The sequence below is a fragment of the Podarcis tiliguerta genome (genome assembly GCF_965153285.1).
Source record: "Podarcis tiliguerta genome assembly, chromosome: W".
Lineage (NCBI taxonomy): Eukaryota > Metazoa > Chordata > Lepidosauria > Squamata > Lacertidae > Podarcis > Podarcis tiliguerta.
The window spans coordinates 3714054-3729792 of record NC_139552.1 but is presented as its reverse complement, the minus strand read 5'-3'; the positions used below and the strand labels follow the sequence as shown (position 1 = coordinate 3729792).

General features: G+C 46.7%; 1 protein-coding gene across 5 annotated transcripts in view; it reads left to right on the top strand.

Moving 5' to 3' along the window:
• LOC310668837 (far upstream element-binding protein 3-like) overlaps window positions 1-1710 on the top strand; it is a 340163-nt gene extending 338453 nt beyond the window's left edge. For all 5 annotated transcript variants that reach the window (XM_083422169.1, XM_083422171.1, XM_083422170.1 and 2 more), the window contains one exon: window positions 497-1710. In XM_083422169.1, coding sequence (XP_083278295.1) covers window positions 497-505 — 9 coding nt within the window. In that variant the 3' untranslated portion in view covers window positions 506-1710. The remainder of the gene's footprint in view (window positions 1-496) is intronic.
• The last annotated feature ends 14029 nt before the right edge of the window (window positions 1711-15739 follow it).

Below are 15739 nucleotides of genomic sequence, written 5' to 3'. Positions count from 1 at the left end.
GTTGCTGGGAGCACACAGTTGGAGTAGGGGAATTAGAGGCATCTGGCAGGCCACTATGGTAAACTGGGGTAGAGTGGAGAGAACCTGTGGCTTTCCAGGTGTTGCTGGACTACAACACCCACCATCCCTGGACCATTGGTCGGGAACCTGATCTAAAAAGAGGCATTCCCCCACCCCCGCCACCCCTCTATCTTGTGGGAATGCCTCTTTAATCTCTTGCGTGCAGCAGGTAATGTTGCTTCTCAGATCAGGGAATGGTGACCCTGTAGCCTTCTAGTTGCTGCTAGACTACAGCTCCCATCATCCCTGACCACTGGCTATGCTCGCTCGAGGCTGATGGGAATTGTAGTTCAACATCACAGTTTAGCTACTTCTAATCCAAATTAGCCCCTTCGGTTTGATCCAGCCACAAGTTATTTTGTTTTAATTATTTCCTGAAAGTTCTCTTTCCTTCTTAACACAGATTTTTCATTTTGTCTTTTTCTACTCTTTGCAGGAACAGTAGAACTACATCCTTGACTCGTCTTCATTTCCCTCCCCAACCACTTTCTCTCTTTCTTTCTCATAATCATTGTGGAAATTAACCTTTTTGTAACAGAGGGTTTCTAGATTTGCAACATTTTGATGAAGAACTCTTGGGTTTTTTGTGTGTGAAACACTAGTTGTTAGGATAATCTATACTGAACTTTTTTCTAAGAATCAGGAACAATTAGTAATGTACTAAACTTTATGGACTTTGCTGGGTAATCTTTTATTTTTCGGTTGTTGTTTTTTTTTGGGGGGGGGGCTTTTTTGATTTTCCAAATTTATAAGGAAAAAGAGAGAGAGAGAGAGAAAGCAAGCAAGCAAAACTCTTGGATCTGTATTTTGGGGTGGGAGGAGAGAAGAATAACTGTCATCTAATCTTACCCCAGAGCTGTGAGATTTCAACAAGTGGTTTTCTTTCTTTCTTTTCTGTTGTAGCAGAAAAAGGCTTGGAGGTCTTAGGTGATATGTAACAAATTTTAAAAATAAAAAATGGGAAATTATAAAAAACTGTATTTAAAAATTCTTAAATATGTAAATTTATTAAATATTTTACTACTAATTTCTTGTACCTTTGCTTTCTTTTTTATTATATTGCATTTTTTTTTAAAAAGAAAAACTGAACTATAGTATGTTATTATAATTAATTGTGTGAATTCTTATCAGGATGGTTACTGTTTACTGTCAAGCTGGTTATCAGCGGGCAAATTTTTGTAGTGACGGCTGTATAATTTCTAGAAATCTAAAGGGATAATATAAAAAATGATGTGTTTAATTTTTTTAGCAATTCTGGTTTGCTTTCCACATTTTCCATTTTCTGGTTGCATCTGTGTATCTAAGACCTCCAAGCTTTGTCTAAAAAAATAAAAAATAAAAACAAAATACCTTTTGTCTATTTCAGAAATAAATACTGTTATTTTTAATATTAAGATGAAACTGCTATTATTAGTACCTTTAACAAAAACTGTGGAACATTAAGTCATATAAAATAGTAGTAACTATTTTTTAATTCCAGGGTTGGTGTGTGTTGCTTCTCCCTCCCCATTTTTATTTGTTTTTAAGTATTTTGTTATCTTAATAGTTGTCAAAAAAATTACCTAGAGAAATAAAATAAAAGTGACATCTAGTATTAACCCCAGGTATGCCAATAAATAATGTTTTGATTTAATAAAGGGGATAATATGATTTCCAGTGTTTACTTGTAGTACTTTCTTGTACAGATAAGTGTATTTTTAAAGGAGAAAAAAATAATAATAAAGAAAGTAAAGCTATTTTTTCTTGACATTTTTGATTGACCTGCAGGACATTTCATTTTGAACTGTACTAAAGTTATTGATCTAGGTTATTTCCCCCTCCCCCTGATTTCTTTATAATACTTTAAATGTCTAACTATACGGAAACACAATTAGAGGATGTTGAGCATGATGTGTTTTAAACAAACAAAAATTGTTCATTTTATTTGACTGACAGTTGCATTTCACAATCTCTATAATAATAAAAACCAATCCACAAGGCAATTTGTGGGTTAAGTATTAAGACTGTTTGATCACTGCTCCATTTCCTGAAAAGAGTAACCCCCATCTTCCGTTTTAGTTTTCCGGAGGAAGTGGGACATGTTTTGTTTGTGTGTGTGACTTGCTGGTGAGAGTCTTTTAGAAGACATCTGAAGGCAGCCCTGTTTAGGGAAGCTTTTAATGTTTGATGTATTATAGTATTTTAATATTTTTTTGGAAACCGCCCAGAGTGGCTGGGGAAGCCCAGCCAGATGGGCGGGGTATAAATAATAAATTATTATTATATTATTATTATTATACAGCTATACTGTAGTGGCTGATAGTTCTCAACCAGTCCTTTTCATCCCTTGTGAACTCTGTTTCAATGTTACACCAATGTTTTTTCCTTTTCCTCCATGCTCCCCCCCCCCCCCGATGTGCTGTGGTGGTTATGGAATGCCCCAGGCCCAGGGCAAAGAAACAGCTCCTCAAAGGAAGCATTTTATAAGCAGAAAACTCTTCTGGTGATTTCCTGCTGCTCTTTGCAAGTCAAGCTTGAGGGTGGATGGGGTGGCATTTTCTCTGTCTACGACTCTCACTCTCCTCCATCCCAACTGTTGCTCTTCTAACTTCAAGGCTGCAATCCTGGTCCCACTTATTTGTGAGTAAGCCCCATTGAACATAATAGGCATGTTCCATGAGTTGATTGTGGTTTGGATTATGTTGCAAAATATTGCTGTGTTTCCCCAAATCCTTGGCAGCATAAAATTTCTTCCTGGAGATTAGTTCTTCTTTGACACTCTTGTTAGCATTTCGCTCCTTTGTTGCTGGATGTGTGATTGTTACATCACATGTCTGTGTTTACTTTCTAGGCTTGGAAAGTCTGAGAATGGAAGTCAGTCTTATCTCTTCCGCTGTACTGTACTTTTGTACTGTTTCTTTTTTTCTCTCAGAGAAGAGAGAGGATGCCATGGTTGCTTTGTCCTGTATATATTGCTTAATAAATCAGTTACAATGCTACACTCACGCTCCACGATCGTTTCTGCTATACTCTGCTGATAGAGTGTGCACGTCTTTAGATATGTCTTTAGATATGTGTCGCTGGTGCACACCAGGACTGATTTGTGAACGTCCCGGGCTGCACTTCATCAGGAAGACGCCCGGAGAGGTCTGTCTCATTCCAGGGGCTGTGTGTGCCCCCCAGGCATGTTCTGACAATGGTTTGTGAGATTTTGACCAGCTTCGGCCCATCTGAAGCTGATACAGGCTCGTCTTATCTTGAGCCCAAGCACAGGAGTCCACACAGCAGAAGGATAAGCAGTATGTGCCGCATTCTTAACTTTATTTACACTCTATGCTGACAGCATACAAACATGCATCTTGCCTCTGTGAGAGCAGAGAAGCAACCTCATCTCGGAAACAAAGAAAACCGATAGAACAGTGAAAAACAGGAAACCAGTGTACGTCACATCCAGTCTCCCATTCCCGTGGGAATCCAACAGTAACTCTGACTGTGGAATGTAAACAATTGTCTTGTGACAAGCATTTTGCTGCACAGTGAGGTAAATTGAAACCAACATGGTTATGGGTGCCAGAGTGGAGCTGCGACATCGGTACCAAAGCCCAGAGTGGAGCAGCGTATCGGTTCTGAGTCTGGAGTGTGCTGCAGAGTGTCCTGAGTCCTGTCTCAGTGATTTAATGAGGTATGTAACCTCTCAGTTGAGCGAGTGGAGCTTGGTAAGCCGCTTGCAAGATTTATGACTGTTTGCTGTGGAATTTCCCCGGCTGAAGTAAAAGAGCCAGAGAGGGATCTATTACAAGGATTGGGAATTTCCTCATGCCCTCTTTTAACGAAGAATAATTATGCTACCTGGAATCTCAAGGTTGAGGCTTTGCTGCTGAAACAGGGTGTTTGGCACACGGGTGACCTTTGGCACACAGGTGTCTGCCAGCCCAGCCCTCCCAAAGGTGGAGGAAGGCAGATCAACAGGCTAGAGCTACGCTCACACTGGCTGTACGTGATCAGCAGCTGATCCATCTTCAGGTGAAGAGGTCAGCTCAAGATGTGTCGATTGCTCTTTGAGAGGCACATCTGAGAGTAGCTGCGGGATCAGAGTTGCTTCATTTCCAGAGGCTGTCCAAGATGGCGTTACAGCCTGGGGGAGAGCTCCAAAGGCATCTGACGCAGATGAAATACCTAAGGGAGCAGCTGGTGCAGAGGGAAGTCGCACTTCCAGAGTCTTTATTTTGCTTTATGATCTTGAATTCCCTGGACGACAGTTACTCAGCTGTCACATCTCAGCTGGCTGTTCTGCCAACTGCTGATTTATCTGTTTCATGTGTTTGCTCTGTCCTGCTCAATGAGTCTGACCGCATGAAGGCTATTACTAATGATCAGGGGGAGGCTGTTGCTTCTAAAGCACCCCAGTCGGTGGCACAGAGTGCAGAAAGTGCCACAGCTTTGAAAGCACAGCAGTGTTACAATTGCGGTGAGAAGGGGCACCTGCAAAAGGATTGTAGAAAGCGCCCAAAAGCCAAGGAAGCTACCAAGAGCTTCAAGGACAGAGGGGCCAAAAGCAAGGGTCAAGCCCAGCCCAGTTCTACCCAGGCAAAGGCTTTGATCATGCAAAGCACCAACCCAAAAGCCCAGAATGTGTTCATAATAGATTTTGGGGCATCAAGACACCTATGCTGTGACCGAAACCTGTTTGTCACCTTTAAGGCGCAACAAGGGACTGTACTTCAGGCAGATGGCCATCGCTTGCAGAGTGAAGGTGTTGGTACTATTAACCTTCAGAGCATCGGGACAAATGTGCAAAATGTACTTTTTGTTCCTGGTTTGGCTGGTAATCTACTCAGCATTTCCCAGCTTACTTCGCAAGACTTTACTGTTGCCTTCAGTAAAGAGAAGTGCATCATTAGCAAGAACAATGAGAACATATTGTACAGCTATAATGTAAATGGATTGTATTTACTATCATATGGTGGTGGTGGTGGTGGTGATGTGGTGAAAAATGAAACATGTTGTGTTATGTCTGAAAATAAGGATCACATGAAGTGCAAGTCATGTGCAGAAACAAAGGTTGAGATAGCTCCCAGAGGGAAATTGTCTGGGGGGAAAGCTATAAAACCTTATCAGCAGGTGCACGCTGATTTAGTTGGTCCTCTATCTCCCTCTAGAAGCAATGCTAAGTATTTTCTGGTTTTGGTTGATTCTTTTTCCAGATTTACTTGGGTGTATATGCTGCAACAAAAGGATCAAGCCCTAACCAAGTTTAAGGAATTTTGTGCATGGTTGAAAAGTGTTCATAATGTGCAAATTGATTCTCTTTTCCAAAATCGGGGAGGAGTCTTTTGTTCAACAGGTTTTGAGAGTTTCCTGACTCAGGCATTCAGCATGATGTTGGTACCCCAAGATCACCATGGCAGAATGGTTTGTGTGAAGGGGTGAACCAGATCTTGCTACAGGACATGAAATCATAGTTGCATGATGCAAACAACAATAAAACAACAACAACAATAATAATGATAATAGTTATTGTGGAGTATGGTGGTTATAGGGTTAACCTTCTTGGTGTTCTGTATCGGGGGGGGGGGGGGGGAGCGTCTACGCAACACTATGCTATCGTCACAGTCTTTGTTCTGTGAGTTGGTTTCAGTTTTAGACTGAGAGTGCTCCGGCACGGAACGGAGAGGAAATGTCTGAAAGTTCTGATGGTGATTTACTGCTGTAAATAAACGCTTATAGATAGAAGAAGCTGTCTCTGGACTGTATCACTCCCTCTTCTCTCACACGGAAGGCAAAATGCTGCATCTCTGCAATTTTTTCCTACCTAGGTCGTTTTTCTCAGCGTGTGCGCAAGGGGAAATGGCTGAACGGTGGAATCATATTTCCTCAGTTATAATTATAATTATAATTTATTATTTATTATTTATTTATACCCCACCCATCTGGCTGAGTTTCCCCAGCCACTCTGGGCGGCTCCCAATCGAGTGTTAAAAACAATACAGCATTAAATATTAAAACTTCCCTAAACAGGGCTGCCTTCAGATGTCTTTTAACGATAGGATAGCTGCTTATTTCCTTCACATCTGAAGGGAGGGTGTTCCACAGGGTGGGCGCAACTACTGAGAAGGCCCTCTGTCTGGTTCCCTGTAATCTCACTTCTCACAATGAGGGAACTGCCAGAAGGCCCTCAGCACTGGATCTCAGTGTCCGGGCTGAACGATGGGGGTGGAGACGCTCCTTCAGGTATACAGGAACGAGGCCGTTTAGGGCTTTAAAGGTCAGCACCAACACTTTGAATTGTGCTCTGAAACATATTGGGGAGCCAATGCAGATCTCTCAGGACCGGTGTTATGTGGTCCCGGCGGCCACTCCCAGTCACCAGTCTAGCTGCTGCATTCTGGATTAATTGTAGTTTCTGGGTCACCTTCAAAGGTAGCCCCACGTAGAGCGTATTGCAGTAGTCCAAGCGGGAGATAACTAGAGCATGCACCACTCTGGTGAGACAGTCTGCGGGCAGGTAGGGTCTTAGCCTGCGTACCAGGTGGAGCTGCGTACCAGGTGGAGCTGGTAGACAGCTGCCCTGGACACAGAATTGACCTGTGCCTTCATGGACAGCTGTGAGTCCAAAATGACTCCCAGGCTGCACACCTGGTCCTTCAGGGGCACAGTTACCCCATTCAGGACCAGGGAATCCCCCACCCCCGCCCACCCCCTGTCCCCCAAAAACAGTACTTCTGTCTTGTCAGGATTCAACCTCAATCTGTTAGCCGCCATCCATCCTCCAACCGCCTCCAGGCACTCACACAGGACCTTCACCGCCTTCACTGGTTCTGATTTAAAAGAGAGGTAGAGCTGGGTGTCATCTGCATACTGATGAACACCCAGCCCAAACCCCCTGATGATCTCTCCCAGTGTCTTCATATAGATATTAAAAAGCATGGGGGAGAGGACGGAACCCTGAGGCACCCCACAAGTGAGAGCCCAGGGGTCTGAACACTCATCCCCACCACCACTTTCTGAACACGGCCCAGAAGAAAGGAGCGGAACCACCGTATAACAGTGCCCCGAGTTCCCAGCCCCTCTAGACGGTCCAAAAGGATGTTATGGTCGATGGTGTCAAAGGCCGCTGAGAGATCCAGCAGAACTAGGAAACAGTTCTCACCTTTGTCCCTAGCCCGCCGGAGATCATCAACCAGTGCAACCAAGGCAGTTTCAGTCCCATGGTGAGGCCTGAATTCTGATTGGAAGGGATCCAAATGGTCCACATCCTCCAGGCGTGCTTGGAGTTGTTCAGCAACCACCCGCTCAATCACCTCGCCCAAGAATGGTAGATTTGAAACTGGGCGATAGTTGGCCATATTGACCGGGTCTAAAGATGTTTTTTTAAGAAGTGGTTTAATGACCGCCTCTTTCAGCGGGTCTGGGAAGTCTCCCTCACAGAGGGAAGCATTCACCACCCCGCAGAGCCCATCGCCCAGCCCTTCCCGGCTCGCTTTTATTAGCCAGGATGGGCAAGGATCAAGGAGACAGGTGGTCGGTTAGAATTTTTGGTTCTGATATGTGGGTTCAGACACCACAGAGCAACAAGCTCAGCAAACATGGTTTGCATGGTATTTTCCCAGGGTACGAAAAGGGTTGTATAGAGTACTAATATCTGATATCAAGGTGGTAAGACTAACCAGAAGTGTTGAGTACAATGCAAAATGGGGAGATAATGTGGGCATTTTCCAAAGCTATCCCATTTCTGCCGGTTCAGATACTAAATCTGATGGTGACAGTGACAGTGATAGCGCAGATGTGAGTTATACTGATACAGTGGACTACAAAAGCGCACAAGCATCTTTCAGACCATCTGAACAGTCTGATCGAGAATTGGAGGAACCACTGTTCACAATAGGTCACTATTCTCCTAAAGAGGAAAAGCCTAGTCTGGAAGACTTGTGTCTCATACGCAGATCTGAAAGAGCTACTAAGGGTAAGCCACCCACCAGGTATGCCCAGGAGTTTGCTAAAACAGCTACTGCAAATATAGCTGTTGCTAGCGGCTCAGAACAAGTTTTGAATATAAAAGCTTCCAAGAGGTACAGAGTGTGTCCTTAAAGGATGCTGAGCCATGTCTAAAGGCCAGGAAGGCTGAACTTGATTCCTTAGAAAGGAACAAGACTTGGGAACTAATCCTGATAAACCCAGGTATGAAGCTTCTTGATAGTCGTTGGCTCTATAAAACTGACTGAGCAGAAGCGCAAGATGGCCAGGCACAAGGCCAGACCAGTTGCAAGTGGTCCCACATACGGGAAAAGAACTACAGGAGTCTGTTATGGGTATGAGAACTGTATGTTTGATTGTGTTAGCACATGCAGCAACGTGGTTTGCGTGGTATTTTCCTAGGTTACGAAAAAGGCTCCTACAGAGTACTAATGTCTGATACCAAAGAGGTAAGGCTAACCAGGCGTGTCATGTACAATGAAAAATGGGGAGACAATGTGGGCATTTTCCAAAGCTACCCCATTTCTGCTAATGGCTCAGATACTGAGTCTGCTGACAGCAGTGACAGTGACAGTGCAGATGTGAGTTCTACTGATATAAAAAGGTAAAGGTAAAGGACCCCTGACAGTTAAGTCCAGTTGCGAACGACTCAGGGGTTGCAGCGCTCATCTCGCTTTACTGGCTGAGGGAGCCAACGTTTGTCCGCAGACAGTTTTTCCGGGTCATGTGGCCAGCATGACTAAGCCACTTCTGACGAAACCAGAGCAGTGCATGGAAACGCCGTTTACCTTCCCGCCGGAGCAGTACCTATTTATCTACTTGAACTTTGATGTGCTTTCAAACTGCTAGGTTGGCAGGAGCTGGGACTAAACAATGGGAGCTCACCCCATCACAGGGATTCAAACCGCCGACCTTCTGATTGGCAAGCCCTAGGCTCAGTGGTTTAGACCACAGTGCCACCCGTGTCCCAAAAGTGCACAAGCATCTCTCAGAACAGTCTGAGCGAGAATTGGAGGAACCACAGTTCACAATAGGTCACTATTCTCCTAAAGAGGAGATGCCCAGTCTGGAAGACTTGCGTATCATACACGGAAGTGAAAGGGCCACATAGGCCAAACAACCTAAGTGGTTTGCTCAGGAGTTTGCCAAAACAGCTACTGCAAATATAGCTGTTGTTAGTAGCTCAGAACAGATTTTTGAACCTAAAAGCTTTCAAGAGGTACAGTGTGTCCTCAAAGGATGCTGAGGCATGGCTAAAGGCCATGAAGGGCAAGATGGTCAGGCACAAGGCCAGACCAGTTGCAAGTGGTCCCACAGGTTGGGGGGGGGAGCACTGCAGGAGTCTGTTATGTGTACGACAACTGTATGTTTGATTGTGTATGGTTGCGTTAGCAAATGCAGCAACGGTTACCTGAAAAGGGGGAGGATGTTAGCATTTCACTCCTCCGTTGCTGGATGTGTGATTGTTACATCACATATCTGTAACAATTATTGTTACTTTCTAGGATTGTTACAAATACAAAATCAATCAATATCTGAGTATATCATTTTATTACCGTCTTTGGGAGTAGAGAAACTTTTCAACTACTGTATTTTACGCTCTATAAGACACACTTTTCCCCCTCTTAAAAAGTAAGGGAAAATGTGTGTGCGAATGCAGCGAATGTATGGAGCGAATGCAGGCTGTGCGGCTAAGCCAGAAGCCAGAACAGGGAGAGGGAGCGCTGCGCAGCGCTCCGTCTCGCTGCGCAGTGCTCTGTCTCGCTGTTCAAGCTTCGGACTTTGCTGCGCATCCTGCTGCCCTGCGGAGGCTTTGCGGGGTATCCCAGAAGCCTCCGCAGGACACAGGGATGAAGGCTCCTCGTGCACTGCGGAGGCTTCGCACGAAGCTAGAACAGCTAGAGGGAGCGCTGTGCATCTCTCGCCTCCATCCCCTGGAAATGCCCTGGGGTGACACCCGTAATTAGCCAAAAAGGGGCTCATCCCTGTGGACACATTCTCCGCATTATTGTAGGCAAATTCTGCCAGCGCCAACTTTTCGACCCAATCGTTCTCTCTGTCATTGACATAACACCTCAGATATTGTTGGAGGATGCCATTTGCTCTTTCCGCCTGCCCGTTGGTTTCAGGGTGCCGGGCAGTCGAAAAATTGACTTCCACGTGCAGCAAGCTCATGAGCTTCCTCCAGAACCTGGAAGTAAATTGTTTGCCGCGGTCTGAGATCACCCTCAAGGGGGCGCCGTGCAACCTAAAGATGTGTTCTACAAACAACTTCGCTGTTTCTTCCGCTGTGACTGCATGTGAGCATGCTACAAAGTGGCACATCTTAGTTAACAGGTCTACTACTACCATGATGGCTGTTTTCCCCTTGGATTTCGGCAGATCCGTCATAAAATCTATTGATACCGCTTCCCAAGGCCTTTCTGGTGTGGGTAATGGTTCTAATAACCCTGCCGGTGCCCTTCTTTCCCCTTTGGCTCTCTGACATTGGTCGCACCCTCTTACATACTCCTTTACATCTTCCCTCACCTTGGGCCACCAAAACTCCCTGGTAACCATCCACATGGTCTTGTGTTGCCTAAAATGTCCCGCCGTGGGGCTATCGTGCAACTGCTTGAGTACTCTTCCCCTCAATTCACCTTCTGGTATATACAGTGCCCCTTTGTAATACAATGCCCCATTTCTTTCCTCAAAACCTTCGGGGCTCTCGCCCTCCCCCCTGAGACCTCTGAGCTTATCCTGGGCATACTCATCATTTTCCGTTTCCTCTACCAGTTCTCGTCGCCCCACCAGCGCCGCCCCACACACCCAGCGGTCCTCAGGGATGACATGTCTTTCTTCGATTGCCCCCTCCCCCTCCAAATACTCTGGTTTGCGTGAGAGAGCGTCCGCCCTGACGTTTTCTGGGCCTGGCACATAACAAATCTCAAAGTGGAATTTGGAGAATTCCTGTGCCCATCTCACTTGTCGTTGGTTGAGTACTCGAGCTGTTCTCCAATACTCCAAATTCTTGTGGTCGGTGCACACTTGCACCTTGTGTTGTGCCCCAATTAACAAATGTCTCCACCTCCGGAACGCTTCGTGAATGGCGAGTAGTTCCCTGTCATACACCGTGTAGTTCCGCTCGGACTTATTCAGCTTCCTCGAGAAGAAGGCACACGGTCTCCACTCCGACGTATTCCTTCCCGGTTGAAGAAGTACCGCCCCGATCGCCCGGTCGGACGCGTCTGTTTCCACTCTCATGGGTTTTCGTAAGTCCACATGCAGAAGTTGTTCTTCCGAGGCGAAAGCCCTTTTCAGTTCTTCAAATGCTCGCTCCGCCTCCGCCGTCCAAACAAATTTCTTCTTGCTGCTGAGGCAGTCGGTGATGGGCGTCGTCAAGTGTGCAAAGTTCTTGATGAACTTCCGATAAAAGTTCCCAAACCCCAGGAATCTTTGCACATCCTTCTTGGTCTTCGGTGTCTTCCATTCCAGTACCGCTTGGACCTTGCCTGGATCCATGGCCAATCCTTTGTCTGACAAGCGGTACCCCAGGAATTCCACCTCCTTGGTATGAAACTGGCACTTCTCCAGTTTCACCCACAGCTGATTGGCTTGCAGCCTGCTCAACACTTCTCACACGTCCCTCACACGCTGCTCCTCATCTTCCGAATACACCAACACGTCATCTAAAAAGGCTACACAATTCTTGTAGAGCAAAGGTCCCAAGACGTGGTTCATAAAACTTTGAAAGCACGCCGAGCCTGCTTGTAGACCGAAGGGCATAACGAGGTATTCAAATGCTCCCAAAGGGGTGAACATGGTGGTCTTCCATTCATCCCCCTTCCTTATGCGTATCAGATTGTACGCCCCCCGCAGGTCCAGTTTTGTAAAAATCTTCCCCTTCCTCACCCTGGTCAAAATGTCATCAATTCGGGGCATAGGAAAAGCCAGGGGTTCCGACACTGCATTCAGGGCCCTGAAGTCCACTACAAGTCTCGGCTTATCTGTGTCTTTTTTGTCCACAAAGAACACTGGGCTGCCCCCCCACCGCTCGGGACTCTCTGATGAAACCTCGCTTCAGGTTTTTGTCAATGAACTCCCTCAACTCCTGCATCTCCCTGTCTGACATGGCGTACAGCTTGCCCACTGGGAGTTGGGCCCCAGGGAGTAGGTTGATTTGACAGTCAAAGGGTCTATGCGGCGGCAGTTTGTCTGCTTCCCTTTCGCTGAATACGTTGCTCAGATCTGCGTATTGCGGGGGCACCTTCCCTTTATCCATTACTTCCATCCCGGCTAGGGTGACTCTGGCTCCTCCCGGGACCTTCCCCTGCTTGCAGTGTTCCAGGCAATGCGCTGATCCAAAGGAGACCACCCTCTGATGCCAGCCCACTAGCGGATCGTGTAGCGCCAGCCAGCTCATCCCCAAAATGATGGGAGCTCCTCCCAAGGTGGCCACATTAAACGCTATCCGTTCGGTGTGCCCTGCCACCCTCATTATCATCGGGACTGTCTGTTGGCTAACTTCTCCTCCCAACAGCTCTCTGCCGTCAATCGTGGTCACCTGCAAGGGGTTACTTAAAGGGATGGTCTGTATCTGGTGCTCCGCTGCAAACTCCTTACTCATGAAATTACAGGAGCTGCCTGAATCCAAAAGTGCCTTGATCTGTAGTGGGTGTCCGTTTGGTAGCTCTAGCAACACCTCTATCACTAAAGCAGGTCTGGGAGGGTCTGGCGTGGGCACTTTCACTGCTCTTTGGCCTGGCTGCTGTGCCCCAACGGTGGCAGCCAGGCGTTGGCTTTTACTTGCTCCTTGCTTTCCTCCTCTTCTCCCCCAACAGCTCCTGCCATCCCTTGCCATTCCTTTCTTTGCGGGCAAACTCTGGCAAAGTGCCCTGGCTGTTGGCAGAGATAACATTTCTTGGCGCTCTTTCCCTCCTTCTTCCGCCCTTCACTGGGATTTGAAACTGCACGCGCCCGCGCTGTTCCAACTTCCATCGGCTCTCCCGGCGGGAAAGGTGGCTCTGGAATGTCTGGAATGCGGAGCTCCCTCCAACGTTCTCCTTTCCCTTCCCGCCTTTCCAAAGCCCTCGCTTCCTGGCGCGCTCCTATGGCCAGCGCGGATTTGGTCAGCTGGTCCATAGACTCCGCCCTGGGCCCCCGGGAAAGTTCATCTTTAAGGGCCGAAGAAAGCCCCTCTTCGAAAAGCATCTGGATGGGTTCCGCCGATAGGTCCCACCCCAATTTATGAATCAACATAGTAAACTCAGTCCAGTACTCACGGACAGATCGGCTCCCCTGTTTGCAAGCCATTAACTGCCTCCGCGCCACTCCCTGCTCAATGTCGCTGGAAAACATCAGGTCCATGGCACGAAAAAACTTCCTCGTGTCCTTTAGGATCTCATTATTCACTGCCATCAGGGGTCTAACCCAGTCCTTCGCCCCCGATTCGAGATGGCCAATTACAAAAGCCACTCGCGATTCCTCGTCGGGGAAGTCATCAAACTGCAGGTTGAGAGCGTATTGCATCTCTGTTCTAAAGGCATGATAGTTTCTGGGATCCCCCCCGAATTTCTGCACCAATCCTGGCACCTTTCTGGCGAGTGGGGTGGCTTTCTCCTTCCCCTTTTCTGCATCCTGAGCCCTCCTCTCCTCAAGCCTCGCCGTTTGCATGGCAAGCTGGATCTCCAACGCCCTGTACCTTTCTTCCAGGCTTGGACCCCCTCCAGCTGCTCCTGCTCCTCCGGTTCCGGCTGGGTCGCTCATGATGCCTCTCCCTGCACAAGCTGGCTTTCGGTGACTTTCGGATTGCTGTGATGGGATGATGAGCTGCTTGTGCGTAAAATGCAAGTCCCTCAGAGTTTGATCAGGTTTTCAAACCTCTCCCTGTGACGGAGCCCCTCCAGCATGGCTGCGTCAATCGCTAGCAGAATCCGAAAGTGGTTGCTTTCGGAATCGTTTCCAACATAAAAGCTCCTTAACGGAAACACGTCTTCTGGACTCTCGGCGTGACAGTTTCTGGCGAGGAACGGGTGTCCCTATAGGAGGTCCTGAGACCTCCCCGCTGTTTTCGCTGGAAGCGTCTCTGAGCCATCCCTCCGACTCACCTTCCCTTGAAGTTCCTGCTCTCCCCCTACTGGTTCCCTCTTCAGCTGCCGCGTCTCTTTCAACCTCCGTGAGCCTTTGCACCTCCTGTCCTTCCGATGGCAGTTCCCTGACACCACCCAAATCTGTTGTCAAAACCTTCTAGATCTAATAAATCAGTATTTTCCAATTTTATCCATTCCTTCAACCAGCAGAGGCAAGATGCTTCATAATATAATTTCAGGTCCGGCAGGGCGAAGCCTCCTCTTTCTTTCGCATCAGTCAATATCTTAAACTTTATTCTCGGCTTCTTACCCTGCCATATGAACCTTGAAATTTCTCTTTGCCAGTTTTTAAATATCGCTGCCCCTCTGATTACTGGAACGGTTTGAAACAAAAACAGCATCTTTGGCAGCACGTTCATTTTTATTATTGCGATTCTACCCCAAAATGAAAATTTCATTCTTCCCCACACCTCTAAGTCTTTTTTAATCCTGTTCCAGGTTGGTATATAATTGTTTTGATATAAATCAATGCTTCTGGGGGTTAACCAAACTCCTAAATATTTAACTTTCTTAACCACTTCTATTTCTAACTGTTGCTGCACTTTAACAATAGTTTCTCGATCCATATTTCTACAAATCATTTTTGTCTTTTTCTTATTTAACATAAATCCTGCCAATTGACCAAACTGATCTATTTCATTCCAAACTTCCGTTACAGTAGCTGTCGAATTTTCCAGAGTTAAAACCAGGTCATCGGCAAAGGCTTTAATCTTAAATTGCTTACTTCCTATCGTTATCCCTTTTATTTGTTGATTACTTCTTATTGCTCTTAGAAGGACTTCCAGGACCATGATGAATAACAGTGGTGAAAGCGGACATCCTTGCCTAGTACCTTTAGTTATTTTTATGTTTTCTGACACCACGTTGTTAACTATTAATTTTGCTCTTTGATCTCTATATATAGCCCCTATACCATTCATAATTCTTTGTCCGATATCCATCATTTCAAAGTTTTTTAACATAAATTCCCAAGAAATATTGTCAAAGGCCTTTTCCGCATCCACAAAAATCAACATAGCTTGCTTATCATTCCTGGCATTCAAATATTCCAAAACATTAATTATATTCCTGCTGCCCAGGCTGCCCAGGAGGACTCTCCTGCGTGAGTGTCTGAGGGCCCTGCTCCTTCCTGCCACTCACCATCTGGCCCGGGGCGGGGCCTGAAGCCTCATAAGGACTGCTGCGCTCTGCTGCCCAAGAGGACTCTCCTGCGTGAGTGTCTGAGGGCCCTGCTCCTTCCTGCCACTCACCATCTGGCCCGGGGTGGGGCCTGAAGCCTCATAGGGACTGCTGCGCTCTGCTGCCCAGGAGGACTCTCCTGCATGAGTGTCTGAGGGCCCTGGTCCTTCCTGCCACTCACCATCTGGCCCAGGGCGGGGCCTGACAGGCCTCACAGGGACGGTTGCTGTCACTGCTGCTGCGACCCAGGGGGATCCGGAGTGGCGCAGAGTTCTTTTTAAAATGTTTTAAATTTTTCCTTTACCTTTTTATGTTTATTTTTTTGTATATGCGGGGACGGGGATGGGGGTGGGATGGATGTTTAGTTGGGAATTTGTTTGATTTTAATGGATTGATTTTAATGGATTTGTAATTTTTAT